Source organism: Prenolepis imparis, unplaced genomic scaffold (genome assembly GCF_030444845.1).
Source record: "Prenolepis imparis isolate NDT839.2.m4 unplaced genomic scaffold, iyPreImpa1.0 SCAF_12, whole genome shotgun sequence".
NCBI classification, from domain to species: Eukaryota; Metazoa; Arthropoda; class Insecta; order Hymenoptera; family Formicidae; genus Prenolepis; species Prenolepis imparis.
In genome coordinates, this window is record NW_028141170.1 from 7520382 (window position 1) to 7537470 (window position 17089).

Consider the following 17089-nt stretch of genomic DNA (forward strand, 5'->3'; position numbering starts at 1 on the left):
ATCGACGTTTAATTGACTAATTTAATTAATGATCTGGTCGTGAATACAACAGTCTGCGCACGCACGGTCGTATTTTCCGATTTTTTTCTTTTTTTTTTCAATAGTGTATATTCTGCAAGATTTTGTAAGCCATTAAGTGCAGAAATGACACGAAGAAATATGTGAAGACAAATCGTGTTCGTCAAGTTGAAGTATATTGTCGGTATTACTACTGCGTCGGATATGTCTGACTATACATATGTACAAATCACTGTGTTTCTCGCAATGACGCAGGATTCAATTCTTTTTATCGCATCTGAAAAATTAATTCGCTTGCAAGAGATTTTTTTCGTAACACACACAAATATGTACAATTGTTTCTATACATTTTTGATAGATATTAGATTAACAATAATAACATTAGTAACAACAATAACAGATCACGTTTTTCATTAATCGAGAAATATAAATTTTCATCAACAGAAAAACACTTTCCAGAACTCAACATTCAATAAAGATAAGTACTTTAATCAGAGAAAAAACTAATCTAATAATTTAAAACCACAATTAGAGCATTAAAAATGAAATAAAGAGATCTTATAAATAACAATCATAATAACAGATATCAAGGCAGCATATAGTAAAGAACATTATAATCGATTCATTAAATGTGAAGAAATAATATATGTATATTATATTTTAATAATATATATTATATTTTCTTAAATTTTTTAAAAACAATAGGGAATATATTTGTAAAAGAATTATACGCTATGCATAAAAAATTTTAAAAGTGCAACTTATTATTATTTATTTATGCTACTTTATTCCGCTTATACTTCTGCTAGTTTTAAATCAGTAGACCGAAAATATTATGGTTTATAACTTGTTATGTAACATTTAGAAGGAACTAACCACACGGAAGAATTAATAACAAACAATTCAGCCATCAGGCGATCTAGCGGTTTGCAAATGGAACTTATAAAGGAGCATACGATGGAAACCAGTATAACCGTGCATACTCACGCGGTTATCAAACCGCATCTGATTTCAGACATCTCCCACGGTATTCGTAAAACAAACGTATACCCCGCCGTTTAGCCGATAATTCGATTCCGACTGGAATATTTATGCCGCCGCTGGAAATAGACATTGCATTCTTGCGGAGAACAGTGACCAACATATTCGATCGATCGATCGGAAGATTCGCTGATTTCGGCACAATCGTGCCAAACATGCGTACGCGCGTGTGTGTGTGTGTATTACGAACTATAAATGCATCTCTTGAACTATAATCGCTGACCGAACACGCGCAGACTCGCACATTTCTGCAGAAATCACGTGGAAAAATAGTTTACCTAACATCGTCGCGCCGATATACGTATAATCGCGATCACCTCTCGGCGCCGATCATCAATGCTAATCGCATTCTCTGCCGAAGTATCGATATTGACTAAGATTCGCATTTGCACTTCTATCTGGCGTCGCGACTCAACCGACATATGCGTCTAAAATCGTTGATACTATAAAACATTGTATTTTTATTTCGACGTTAATCGTGACCTGATTCAGCTCCAATGGTTTTAAGAATTTATAGAAAACCTCTTCCCGCGATTGGGGCGTTCCTAAAGAAGAAGTATCGTTTCGCGAAGCATTAGACTACGTGATGGGAATCGAAGAATCACATGATGTTATATGAATCTAATGATTCTTTATCAAATGTACGCTATACGCTTTTCTTTATTGTTGTACCGACATCGACGATTCACAAAATGAGACGTCTAAATAATCTAATCGAAATAATTAGTCGTTTCGGAGGAAATCTCGCGGGCCACTTTACTCGTGTCTCTCTTCGCTAAGCGGTAAAGACCGCAAACCATTGTGCAAGTTTGTTTTTCTCTTCGGTTGACGAGTGATTAATAGCCTTCGGTTTCCGCCTCTCCCGTTCCCGGGCGATCCTGTAGTGTAGGAACAAATGAGATTTCGTTCCCGATATGTTACGTGCCATTAAGCCCACGAGATTTCACAAAAATCGATAAATAGTATCGGATAAGGCGCGTATCTTAAAAGCTGCCTTATTACAAATTTTAAAGAAAATAGAAGATGTTAAAACTTTGTATCAGAAGCTATCGTGCATTGTAATAAAAATAAAAATAACAATAAAAAGTTGAACGAGATTTCGATTCAATTAGAAGAAATGTCCGAAAAAAAACGTATCATTTTTAAACACTATAAATTTTTTGTGTTATATCCTACAAAATAAATTTTGGTACCAGAATATTATTTCGTATTGCAATCTTTAAATAAATATTTCACATACCAGAATCTCTTTGTTAAAAATCATAAGAAAAATATTTAAGAAACATTTATAAATAAATACATATATTCTAAATAAATTTTTTTAAACTCAAGAATGCAAGTTAAAGAGCAAAAGCATCTTTTCATTTTCTTCTGGAATGGACGGTACGCGCGTCGTCTTCCTCATTTTCTCTCCGTGAATGTTTTAAGCGACTCGATTTAATCGCGCTTAAATACTCTCCTGAAGTTTACGGTATAATTTGGCTCTCTTTCGCTTCTTTTTTCTATATTTCGCAAATTCATATGTCGTGTAGTTAACGTGAAAGGCAGCGATTGTCGTGATGTTCACATGGTAAAATGCATGGTTCTCACAAGAATTATCTCCGATTATTTTTGTCACAAATTCGTTCACGTGATATCGCCAACAGATTATCGCACCTACCTGGATCACTCAATAGATGCGGCAACATTTTTTTACTCTTACCTCCTTTATCTCCTTTTACCTAAAAAAACCGTATGTTTCGACTGTAAGCGACTACAGTCTTCGTTCACTGTCTATCCGAATTGCACTAGTAACGTACCGCAGATATACATAGACTATATACATTGATATATATTTCTCTATCGTCTCAGCATATCGAGGTCGCGAGATCGAAGTAGTTCATGTTGTTTCTCAAGACGACGACTCGAAGCGCGTGAAATCGAATTGAGCGACGCAAATCTCGTAAAGCAAACACTAGAAAGGTATAGAAGCCCCGATCTCCTGATCCAGCGATCCCTTCGTCATGTCAATCGACCTGACGACGCATCGCAAAATGCCGAGGGACGATTTAATGCCGTCTAGCGAGCTCTGTGTACCGACCGTCCTTCTCGTGGGTCGTCCGAGTCGCCTCGCAGCTCGATTCGGCCAGGTACGATACATGGGGTCCATGCTGCATCGTTCGAAGGCACTCCAGGTGATCGACGATCGCCGCGGCAATGGATGCGTGTGCGAGAAGCATCCGCAGTGCTGCCAGGACAGGGACGGGGTCTTGCATCTAAATACGGGTACCCTGAAGCCCTCCGGCGGTCGCAGAATTGGCAAGTCGTGCTGTTTTAAAGCAGCCTCTGCTCGCCGCCACGGTCTCGAGATCAGCGAATCGTTCGCCGTCGTCCAATCGGTGCGATTTATCGAATCATGCGGAATGGGAAGACCGTTCAATCGAGAGTCCGCGTCGTCGATTATTGCCGATTCTTCGAGCCCGGTTGATTCATCAGCGGGTTTGTCGATATGCTTCTCTTCGATCAAATGAATCGGAGTTGATACATCGCTGATCTCGGACGACTGATTGATTCTCGACGATTCGCGCTTGATCGCGTCGCGATACATGGATCAAGAGGAGGAGTTTGCTTCCATGGTGGAGCTCGTCGAGGCGTCATCGAGAGAGCTCTGCGTGGCGACGGTCACTTTGTTTCCGACGTCTTTACGAACCGTCGCCGAATAATTTTGCCGGGGATGGCGTCTCTTGTAGGGCTCCCAATCCCCAGAATCCCGGCGTCAGTGAGTCGCGATTACGTCCGGGGCACTCTTTGTACTCTCTATGCTAAACGGCCGTCTCTGATCCACCTCGATCACCGCTTCCGCCCGATATCTCGGATCCACTGGCTGCGGCTGACGTTTAGTCGGCGTGTTGCCGGAAGAATGCTGCGACGTGCTCGACGTGGTGTTGCTGGATCCGTGGCCAGATCCATACATGGAATTGCCGTATCTCTCGCCGGAGCTTGCGGTAGGTTGTCGCACAAACTTGGGCGACTGCCGATAAACATTTCTGCCGGGCTTGGGGCTCTGGTACCTCTGGTAAGACGGGTAGTCCAGCTGATCCGGATATTGGGTGATTGGCGGTATGGATAAAGGATAGCTGGACTCGTGCATGGACCAGCCGGGTGGTGCCGGTATGGGATTGTGTTTCGGACAAATGCCCATACTGCCGTCCCGTCCACGAGACGCCGGATTACAGCCGGAGCATTGAGACAAGCTCTGCTGCTGCGAACTGTGCTGAGACGTCTGCGAGCTCGGCTGCGAGGACTGAACGCTCTCGGCGTGAGACCGTTGCGGGCTCTGCTGCAGCAACTGCTGTTGTTGACGATGATGATGATAGTGATGATGAAGATTGGTCCCGTTTTGAGAGCTGGGCGCGCGCACGCCGAAAGTCGTAAAGCCCATCGGCGCCATCGTATCCAATATCCGCGGTTCAAAGAGGCTCTCCCTCGTCTGACAGGAATTATCGCGCATTTCCGGCTCCTCGCTGGATTCCTGCAAGCGTTCCTGCGTGGCGTTGCTCACGTTATTGCTTTGGTGAATATCGGTGATGTCGCCCGCGTTGTAAGCTATCTCAAGAACGAGATCCTTGGTGTACTCTTGAGATATCATCGTGGTAGGTGGCATGAGTTCTTTGCTGGGCAAGACCTCCAAACTCGGCGATTCGCTGTCGTGTTCGCGCAAATCCGTTCTAGAACTCGATATTGGACAAGGCGTTGACTTTCGACCCAGTTCGTCTAAGCGATTTTCTCTAGATTGCCTTATGTGCTCCTGCGGGAAAGTGAAAGGACGAGATGCAATAATAATACGAACATATTTACCTGAGTAGTAGAGACGTCTGTAGAGATTCCTAAAGCACAATCTTATTCTACACAATTATGTTTAAAATTATTAAATTTATAAAAATTACATGTGTGTCCTATTAAATATAAAATATAAAATCAAATAGCTTATTTCATTTATTGCGTAAATAAGAAATATTTATGTGCATTTGTAAAATTGTAAAAAACAAGCAAGAGTAAATTATAACTTTGTTGATCTTAAATAATTTGCTGCATCCAAAACTGTTTATATTTCATTTTCTGTGCATCTCTGCGCGGTTTGCAAAACACAGTATTCACTACATCTGCGAAAGATTATTTCAGTTATAAATAAACTGAATCTTTTATGAAGATATTTATATGCACAATTGGATTTGAAAAAAGTCTAGATTTAAAGATTAGTTAAATATATATTAAATTATTATAAATTATATATATATTAAAAATTAAAATAACAAAGTAAATTTATTAAAAAATTGTAATTTTTTATAGCATAATTTTAATATAAATTTTAGGAAAGTAAATAATTTTCATTAATCGAGCTTTATACACATGAATTATTTTATGTAGTACTTTATTTAATTTACATGTAATTATATTACTAAAATAAATCGCTTGAAAAATAAAAGAGAAAACAGCACAACATTCATATATAAAACACACATATTTGATTGCAAATTTAACTATGATTTAAATATAATAATACATTAATAATAAGTCTGACTTCTCTGTGCACAGAAATAAAAACTTAATAACAGTTAATAATATTTCATTTTATTAAATATGTCATACAACAAAGGCCGTAATATTACTGTAATAATAAAAGAGAAATTTGAACGTATTTGAACGTTTGTTGGCATAATTGTTATTTGGGAAAATATAATTATCGTTACATGCAGCTCATAATGCATGTATCCTATAATGCAATAAAGTATTATAGTACTGCATAATAAACTCGTTATTGTCATTGAGAAATTTGATAATAACATTGCTCGGTTTCAAACATTCGAGTTAAGTAAGACCAGAAATATGGTCACTGTAAGAGCTAGTACAGAACGCTTATTTGTGCAGAAGAACAAAAAATGTTGAGATAAATATTCTCAAATTTTTCTCTCAAACAAAATTCTCTCGAATTTTAATAGTGCTAAATAAAGGACGAATCATCGAGGCACATCACTGAAGACCTATAAATTGTACAAACTCGCTAAAATATTGCATGATCGTAAAAGGGAAAGCTCTTGCAGCTTTATACGCTGTAGGAGAGCGTAAAGTCGATTTTTAATAAAAATTTACAACCTAGTCTCGCGTGCGCGCGATCGTAACCGATAATTCTATATAAATAATTCGAGATAAGTATTTGCACGAAGAGGGGAACGTATCCACGAACAAAACATTTATGAAATATTTTCTGAGATATAGTAGAAAACCCTTCGCGTATTTCTGTAGAGGTCTCGTTTTCTCCGATCTCATATACTGAAATCGAAAGTCTGGAGGGGTGCAAGTCATTGGGAAAATAAAATTCACTCACCTGGATAATGCGGTGATCGCGGATGAGCTTTCGAACGCAGTTGAAGACGAAGCCGAAGCTCATGCCAAACATAATTAAGGAGAAAACGACGAGGATTATGACGATGTGCTGCGAATCGATCAACCGTGACTTCATTTTCTGCAAATAAGGAAATTAAACATGTTTTCAATATCCCCCTGATATAAATAGTAGTACGTTATATTTTAATATTAAAAAATTGAAATAATATAAAGTGTGCAAACATTGATAAAAGTTTCGAGCCATTGTGATTTTTAATTAGTAGATATTATTTTGTACACGAATGTAATGTATCTCTCTCCTCTGTATATTTTTCCAAAGTGAATAAATATTAATTGTATAAAAATAGCTCTTTTTTACTCCGCAATTTTTATTTTATTAGCTCTCACAATTTCAATCTCGTATTATACGTACAAATAATGGGTTGTTTGTAACGTGCGTGTACAATAATATTGCGCGGATATATTAAATTATAATAATTGTAAGCACACTGTAATATGTAGCATAATTGAATCCATTAAAGGATTCGAATCAGACGAGAAATTTGGAAGTTGATAGGACAGTGCACTAATCATCATTTCTCTCGCTCCGGCTACAACTTCTCCGTAACTTTTTAGACTACAAGGATCTCTCGACAATGGCGTCTCGAGATACACACGGATTCGTCACTGCATCCCCCCGACATCGTGACACAAGGAGCACCCTCTTGTCACCGTCGTTCTGCTCCGTTTGCAACCCCGGCTACGGAGCCGTCATACTAAATGTCTTCGCAAAATTTCAGGAGAACGTTATACATTACGCAGAGTGGGATTCAAGCAGGAGGGGAATTTGCGAAATATCACGGTATAGAGTGCACAAAGCAAGTAGGATCGACGTGATCCGTCTTCTCCACCTTGCTTCTTTGTTTCCTGTCTTTCGCGTATCGTCCTTTGTCTCCTAAAATGGCGATGCCGCCGCGGATTATGCCTGTTTGCTCCTCGTTTACTTAAGTGGTTGTAACGTGAGAATAACTCGTTGAAATACAACTTTATATCGCATTTGTTATAATTTGAATACAAAGCATGTGATAATAAGTGCACTTACGGTTGCATTTCTTTTACAAAAGTTCTTCGCTAATAACAAATGTAGAAGTTTCTTTCTTAAAATGGTATCTTTCTCGAGGTATAAAAAACGATTAATATTCGACATGCATATTTCTACTCGGATTTGTTTCAACATTTTCTATAGTTACTATTATTGTTTTTATTTCAAATTTTCCAAATTTTACGTTTCATAAATTAACAATTCACGATGCAATTTATCGAACGCCTTTCTTCGTGAGATTAAACAAGTTAACACGGAAACTTCGCCTATAATTAAAACGCAAATTTGCATACTTATGCAAGAATAGTACCGTATTTACATCATTAAATAATATATTCTATGCAAACAAGATTTACGTTACATATAAAATAAATTAAGACCATGTATTTTGTAATCGCTCGTAGAATTTTTATGCGTTTCTCGAAGAAGAACACACATGTGTATTCTATTTATTCATATTTTAATCTCTCTCTCTTCCTCTCTTTTTCTTTCTATGTTAAATGTTAATATTAATTTAAAGAGTTAAGTTGATTTTGTAAAATTCGAAAAGAAAAAATATTTTTTAAAAGTTTTATTAATTCAAAAACACGTCATTAAATTAATCAACAGTTTTAAGAAAATGTTCACAAATGATGCAAGCTATCTGTCACGGCAGGCAAATGTCAGTAATCTCGCATCTACTGAAAACACAAGTGACCGAGGACACTTTGCATGCTGAAAGTCCCGCGGGCGTGTATTGCGCGATACAATGTATGCAAGTCACGTTATGCATTCAATGCTTACACAGTAACTAATTTCAGCGGGTCAACCTTGCGCGGCAACTGGAACAAAATAACGTTTACCGACATTATTGCCATTCGTGAAAAGCGAGGAATGCACCATTAAGCTACCAGAGTAATTTATATCGACGTTACACGTCATTCATCTAAATGGAAATTCAAAGAGAGACACCTCCCTTTTCTTTCGCCTCTGCGTATATTTCCGCGCGTATATTTCTGATGGTGTAGTCGCGTTATAATTTCTCGGCGTTTATCTTTCTCGTATCGTCCAAATTGAGGTAGTTGCTCTCCAGCAGCGGAAACATATCTGCCCGATTACAAAATGCTTAACGCGACGGAAAATTTGTACAAGTGAAATAAATAGATTACGTTATTTTAGAGAAGATCTTATTTCATTTTATTTTTATAGAAATTTATTGAAAATAATTCTTCATACATTTTTCTCTTACACATTTATAAAACTATTTATTAAAGCTTATAACAAATGTGTAATAAAGAATCCATAATAATTATATGAACACGTTTTACGAAGAAATTAAATAAAAAAAAGAAATAAAAAGATGGCAAAATAAAATGCAAAACTGGAAAAGTAATATAATATGATATAACTGTAAAACGAATACGTGATCAAAGGTATAACTGCATTGTCATATACGATTGCGTTCTGCAGTGTAGTGCATATTCCACGCGCGTTCATCGATCATAATTTTATTAGCAGGAAAAAAAATTTTTTTTTATCGATTGGATGTCATGTCGTGTGGGAAAACCGCCGGCAAATCGAACGACGTCAGTGGAAAGCACCATGACGAGTCGAAACCGCAAATCGTACCCGAGAGAATCTGTCGACAAGTGCAGAAATGCAATTACGATGATCGTGTGGATATTAAGTTCCCTTTCTGCCGCACATGAATATATAGGAGGATGCTATTATAATGTATATCTCGGTGGTGAAATTTTTCGACGCTATTCCTAAATCGCTTTTATATTTCTTTTTCTCTCTACCTCTCTCTCTCTTTTTCCATTTTTCTCTTTCGAAGAAAGAGTACAGTCGTGATATGCCGTACCGTGTATATATATATGTGTGCATATACGAATAAGCAGCCGAGAGAAGAGGACGAGAGAAGAGAGATTGCACAAGTGGATGCTTTCTTCTGCTTCCGCGAGCCTGAGTGGTTTATTGTTATGCTCGTACGCTCGGAATCATTGCACGTATTCGCGAATGTATCTACACGCCGCAGTGCATTGGAGAGCTCGCTACTGCGAGTATGTGACACCTTTCGTCGACTTCAACAGTGAGAAACGATCCAAATCGGAGTTTGTTTATTAAATAAGAGCTTGTTTCACTCTTCCATGTAACAATCGTTCGATTAAGACCTTCAATGAGAAATTTAAGAATGTTTCTACAAAAGTAATACAATTGTCAATTTTCTTAATATTGTAAAGAAACATATATAATATAATTATATATTGTATAATAAATTTATAATTTTCATTTTTTATTTTCGTGTGCATCCAGAATAAATTGTAAAAAAGCTATGATGTTAATTTAGACAATAAAATTTTTCATGAAAATTAAAACTTTTTTGTTAAAGGAAACTTTTTCTAATATATATTTATTAAAATAAGAATAAAGCTCATTTTAATCGAAAAGAAAGGTAAAATCTGACGATTAAAAATATCGTTATATATTAATCATGATGCACAAAATGCTTCCAGAAACATGTTACCCTTTATCTGCGCTTTATTTCAACCCTTGATCGACATTGGCTATCGAACGAATGGATAAAACGATGTCCAGATTTATAGTGATTGGCGTCGATACGATCCGAATTCGTGCGCATCGCGAAATGTTTTATTTTATTCCACAATCCCTCAATCTCTCTCGCAAATTTCACTAACGCGACGAATTTTTTTTCTTTCTCTTTTTTTGTATAAATGTCAGTGTCTCAAATTTGCAAAGAATTTAGCGTAACGTATATCGTCGTTCTATTAGAATATCTCACTTCCTAAATTCTTCGTTGTGAATATTAATATAGCGTGATACGGGAATCTGTGTAGAGTGATATATCGGTTTGTCGGCGGATAGTGGACCTTCGCGTGTCTTTACGGGGAAAGAAAGGGAATTTGTACTATTCAAGCAATAGAAATTCTTGACACACGTTGTCCGTTCAATACGAGCTACCAAAGGGATGAAGGTACGGGAAACTATTTTAAATATTTCTAGTATTTACGGCGTTGCATTCGATGTCCGTAGTAAATGCCAGCATTTACTCTGTAAATTCCGGTCGCAAGCTACGCTGAATTATTAATACCCGCACTAACGTAGGCAGCTTTCGCAAAAGACTTATGCGTACATTTGCAACAGCGTTTTTATGAAACTCTTCCATATGGTAAATAGAGGCTGTAGAAAAATATACAAAATCATGATATATCAATATAGCTGATTGATATTAATTATTATGTACGATTTGCAATAATATTTTAAAATCAATATTCCTATCTAGCTTAATGAGTCAAATTGTGAAATTCAATTAAAATTATGATAAGGCACATCGCCTTATTTCTACAAAGCGATCTTTCTTCAATACTGAACTATCCTATAGTATAACGTCGTAGAATTTTGCGCTAAAAGCTATGTCCAATTTAGATCTACTGTGTGCAAACTAGTCAAAATGCGTCATTCATTAAGGTATTTCACGGCATCTCGGACACATCGGCGTGTTGTAACAATGTTTAATGTCAACAAGTATCGTACATTCTCACGCATCGCTCGTGTGTTTCCATCTCAGGCGAGAACTTGAAGTTCTCTACGCGATATCGACTCTGTGTGTCGTAATCTATATAGACATAGTCTAACTAGGAACGATGTCCTTGTGCGTCTGGTACGCAAATCCTGCGCCGAATACGCGGCCTTCTGTTTCACGGAGTCACGTTTCTTCAGGGTGACAAGTAATTTCCGGAAATGTGGAGTCGCGCTCGCGGTAAAATAAAATTTATGTTCTCTCATTCTTTCGTCGATTTCCATATCAGTCCATAAAAGCATTTTTACGAGATTGAAGGTATTTACGCATCCGGCACTTCAATCGCGAGCGAACAGCTGTTTTATGCGTTCGTCATGTCAGATATGCAATGAATTAATTATATCCAAGCGGATGCATTTAATTAATATCATTCAATGAATATAACATCGTAAAGTTTTATGTACACAATATTATTTGTATAAATATGCTCACGAAAAATATGAATGTCGCATCTCTCTTCTTCGAGTTTCCTGTATTTCGCGTACTTTAACGATCACCAATAAAAGCATATGAAAAATCGTAGATCATAGAAATGTAGATCGGTCGAGCTCGCTTGGTTTTATTCGTTTGATCGCCGAGAGCTTAAAGAATTTCCTTACCTTGGAAGAACGAATATCTTTTACTTCGCAATTTTACTTCGTATTTATAATATATATATGTATATATGCCACGCCGTTCTATTGCTTTCTTTTAACGATATCAGAAATATTTTCTATCAAATTGCGCGTGCGCATACTTTGCGTACGTTGCCTGAAGGTAAGTGGAAAAGAAGAAAATTAATGGCAACTCCAGCGAAAAGTTTCCGCAAGGCGGAAATAATTAGTCGCTACCAAGATTACCGAGAAAAAGATTCGAGAACCTCTCATTAGCGAGAGAGAAAAGAGCCCGTATACGCATGAGTACTTTGTTGCCTTTCCGATGCACCTCCTGTTTATTCCCCTTTTCCGCCTTCTTCCATTCGATAAGCAAGCTCGCTAAAGAGACTGCTCATTAGAGAACATTTCCTTCAGTCTGTCTGTTGTTAAAACACATTATAGCGTAGTGAGAGAATGATCCACGTAAGCGAGAATTGCATCGCTCTATCAAGAGATTACCTTCTTTAGATAGATAAAGATTAAAGGACGATTGAAATAAAGAAGATCGATATTTTGAAATTGAACCGAATTAAACTAAATTAATACTTTTTTCTTGACATTAAATTTGATAAATCAAGATTAGATAATTTCAATACCTTTTAAATAAAATCAGTATATTATTATACTAACACTGGCGGATCCTGGAGGGGATTTTGGGGTTAAACCCCCCCCCCCTGCAAATTAAAAGAAACAGTTTTGCTGAATTTGTTAAAAAAATATAAATAAAGAAAAACAAACATTAAAGAGCTATCAACGTCAGGATCCGCTAGTGTATATACATATATAAGTATAAGATACACTGTAAATTATACTCATTACGCATTCAAGGAGTTAAGTGTAGATTAAGTCAGACATAGGACGAAATGATGAGATAATTTCATTGCACGAAAATAATTAGGTGAAATTCTTTATATCTATATAATATATATGTATATATATGTATATATGTATATATTATATAGATATAAAGAATTTCACCTAATTATTTTCGTGCAATGAAATTATCTCATCATTTCGTCCTATGTCTGACTTAATCTATACTTAATTCCTTGAATGCGTAATGAGTATAATTTACAGTGTATCTTATACATACATATTGTATATATTATATAGATATAAAGAATTTCGCCTAATTATTTTCGTGCAACGAAATTATTATCATTTCGTCCTATGTTTGACTTAATCTAAACTTAACTCCTTGAATGCGTAATGAGTATAAAATTCAGAGTGTATCTTATACATACATATTGTATATATTATATATATAAAGAATTTCGCCTAATTATTTTCGAGCATGAAATTATCTCATCATTTCATCCTATGTCTGACTTAATCTAAACTTAACTCCTTGAATGCGCAATGAGTATAATTTACAGTGTATCTTATACTTTTATATAATATATGTATATATTTTATATATATATATTGTATATATATATATAAAAGTATAAGATACACTGTAAATTATACTCATTACGCATTTAAGGAATTAAGTATAGATTAAGTCAGACATACGACGAAATGATGAGATAATTTCGTTGCATGAAAATAATTAGGCGAAATTCTTTATATCTATATAAGACACACACACATATATATATATATATAAATATATATAAGTATAAGATACACTGGAAATTATACTCTTTACGCATTCAAGGAGTTAAGTTTAGATTAAGTCAAACATAGGACGAAATGATGAGATAATTTCGTTGCATGAAAATAATTAGGCGAGAAATTCTTTATATATATATATATATATATATATATATATACACTGGCGGATCCTGGGGGGGGCGTTAATCCCTCCCCCTTTGCAAATTAAAAGAAACAGTTTTGCTGAATTTGTTTAAAAAATATAAATAAAGAAAAACAAACATTAAAGAGCTATCGACGTCGTCGATCCTGGAATAAAAGCTAATCATGAAACCAAAAATATTAAATAAAATAATTTTGCAACCCCCCCCCCCCCCCATTATCGACGTCAGGATCCGCTAGTGATTACTAATAAGTATTGATTTCAGTTATACATAAGTATTCAATATTATAGAAAATATACAATCTCACTGAAAGAATCAATTAGTACATAGATTCAATCATTTAAAATGCGTCTTATATTATAATATTATATATGAGATAAATTCATAGCAAATATTTTCTTAAGAAATTATTAATTATTAATATTGTCTAACATAATAGTTTATAAGACTTTGCATAAGTTTCCTTATAAATTCATATATACTGTATGCCTGAACATATAGTATTCTTCTGTTTTTTCATCACTTAATATTGATTGATATAGTATTAAGGAATATAATCATTCTCTTGAAGCTTTTGTATTTTTCTCACCGAGACACTTGTACGATTTATGCTAATTGCATGTACTCGTACTATGCGTATTTTCAGCTATTACGATGCTGCCACATGATAAAGGAAACGAATATCTTTCTTCCAGTATCATACATCGAAATAAAATTGGAACTCGCACTTTCTCGGGCGGTCGCACAAGTTGTGATTCTTTCATCCGTGCGAGCAATTTCGCGGTCGAGATCTTTCACACCGTTGATAACGTTATCGTGGCTTTCCTTGCTCTTTCTCTTGCCGTAGCTGCTATATATATTTCCAAATGGTTCATTGAAACCGAAAACTGAATCATATAATTATGAGATTTTCAAGTATTACTTATTTATTTATTTTTATTTATTTATATATTAAATTTATATATGTATATATTTAATAAAATAACATTATATTTCATAACATTATTATTATTTATTATTATTTTCTCTCTTTCTGAATGCGTATATTTTGAATGTATTTTATTGAAAAATAAATAAATAAAATAGAGAATATTCTTCCTCTCTTGTAAACTATATTTTAAGAGCATTCTATTTCTCATTATATTCTTTTACAAGTAATATTTTATTATAAAACTCGCTTGGGCTAATATACAGGTCTTATATCTTCGAGGGTAGCCCATCTATAATTCACAAACTTTGAAAGATTCAAGAAGGCGCTGAATAGGTAGAAAGTTAGATTCATTTTGCACACGATCTCTGGCGCCCATATTTTAGATCGTGGTCAGAAAAGATACGAGTATCGCTTCGATGGTGAATAATCTAATAATTTTACAGACGATTTTACAGAACGTAACTCTGTGGAATCTTACATTATTCGACATTTAAATATTGTAGCATGTACATAACCCGATGCAAGAATTGGTCAATGAATAAATAACCATGTAAATCTAACTTCAGCAAAAATAAATTTAACTATAATCCCCCTCATAAAATCTGAAATTCAACAGACAGATATCATTTCTAGCTTTTTGCAGTTTGCGAAAAACTAAAATTAATGAATACGAGCAGCAAAATACGAGCAACGCAAAATAAAATTTAAAAACTTTTGATATCATGAGATAATCATTATGCAAATGTTCAAATGAATTCGTGCTACTCTTTTGCGGCATAGATGAGTGGGCAAAAATTACAATTATTAAATAAAAAAATATATCTACTACATATATGATGAAAAGACTGGTAGTCGCGCAAAGTTCAGATGAGGACGCACAGACAGGACAGCATTTTTGACTATTACACTCTTTAATTTAATTAAACGCCGTTTTGTGCACCGTTGAATTAAATTACAGTATGATAGCGTGTAACGCTGAAATGCACGAATCTTCTTTAATTTTATCGCGATTTCTCAGTTCTGTATGATTAGAAGTTCCAAAAACTCTACATTATTAAAGTATTTCTAAATATATAATTATAATTATTGCGAATAAAATATAAAAGTCATTCACTTAGAGGCAGAAAGAGAAAGAGAGAGAGGTGAGAGAGAGAGAAAGAGAAAGAGAGCATCCATTTAATTGCGAAATAACTTATAAGCTATACATTTCCAAAATTACATTGGAACGATATAAATGTCACAAGATGTCATGTAATTAATCAAAGAAATAATTGCTTTACTTTAATAGAAAACTTGTTTATAACTTGAACCACGAGTAAGACATTAATCTGACAATTAAAAATTTAATCTGACAAGAACGTAATTTTCTACATGTAATTACATTGATTGACAAATTACAATTTTAATTAAAATTGTCATATATACGATGATACAAGTATCGCTACGTGCAATAAATTATTTTTATTTTATAAAAATAGCGACCTCATTTCTTGTCATCTATAAATCAAGCAAACTTTTGTCAATACACTAATATAAAATAATTCGGAATCAATGCATATATTATATTTAGAACTGTATATTATTTAAATTTCTACTTGGTAAAAAGGACACGGATCAATATATTAAATGCATTTGGCATAAAGAATTTTGAAGTATCTGTTTTTAATATCGACATTAAAGCAATTCTGAAACGAAGTTGCGTCCGTTAACTGGAGGAATTGGAATCAGCACAGAGAAATGAGATTTAATTCCGTTTCACGGACGCTGATCCTTTTTTCGAGCGTTTTCGCAAGGACGCTCTCATTTATCGGCAATGCGGAGGCAAATGCAATAATAGCGCTCGGTAAGAGAATTATCAACACAATTTCAAATTCTTTTCTGCGAAGGTTTCACTTTGCTGTGCTTAATAAAAATTTAAATAATAGAACAATAATTATCATTATATTAACAACTATGAAAAAAAAAAAAGAAAAAGATTCGGATACAAATCAAATTTCGAACATTTTAGGTTGATCTGTAATATTTTGACGCGAAAAATACATTTAATTATTATACATTTATTATACTACGTATAAGCTACGTATTATGCGACGTATATATATATCATATATCATGTGCTATGTTGTATAAACAACATTATATGTATTATGTATTAGCTAGTCCGATAAATCTAATAAAAAATCAAGAAATCTCTACCGCGTGTGGCGATGTTTCACAATAATTAATCATTGCCGAATTAATTCGATATGGTATGTTGTTTGTCATCGATTTATTCGATGGAGTGATACATTAAACAGAGACATGTCGTCAGAGTAAACAGTCGTCTCTCCATCGTTTACTCGATAAATTTGCCGCTATATTGCGACTGACAAGAGAGTGAGAACGTTTATTTCTGACTAACAGAACGGATGAAATGTTCTACGAATGTGTCACAGTAAAAGTTATCATTTCACAATTCTTGGCCATTTATAGTTAAGCAATCGTTTGCGCGAATTAAAATTATTTACTTCAAATTCGACGCATCGAACGTGTTTACAATTATACTGCTGGAAACATCGATCGATTCGAAAGTATATTAAATAATTTAATTCTTTTGTAAACAACATTGCTATCATATACGTACATTAAATATTTCAAGTAAATATTCATCAATTTCAA

General features: G+C 34.8%; 1 protein-coding gene across 8 annotated transcripts in view; it reads right to left on the reverse strand.

Annotated features, from left to right (window-relative positions):
• Positions 1-3813: 3813 nt before the first annotated feature.
• Positions 3814-17089, reverse strand: part of Neto (Neuropilin and tolloid-like) — a 116697-nt gene continuing 103421 nt past the window's right edge. For all 8 annotated transcript variants that reach the window (XM_083052222.1, XM_083052219.1, XM_083052221.1 and 5 more), the window contains 2 exons: positions 6425-6562; positions 3814-4846 (listed from right to left, as the gene is read on the reverse strand). In XM_083052222.1, coding sequence (XP_082908348.1) covers positions 3815-4846; positions 6425-6562 — 1170 coding nt within the window. In that variant the 3' untranslated portion in view covers position 3814. The remainder of the gene's footprint in view (positions 4847-6424; positions 6563-17089) is intronic.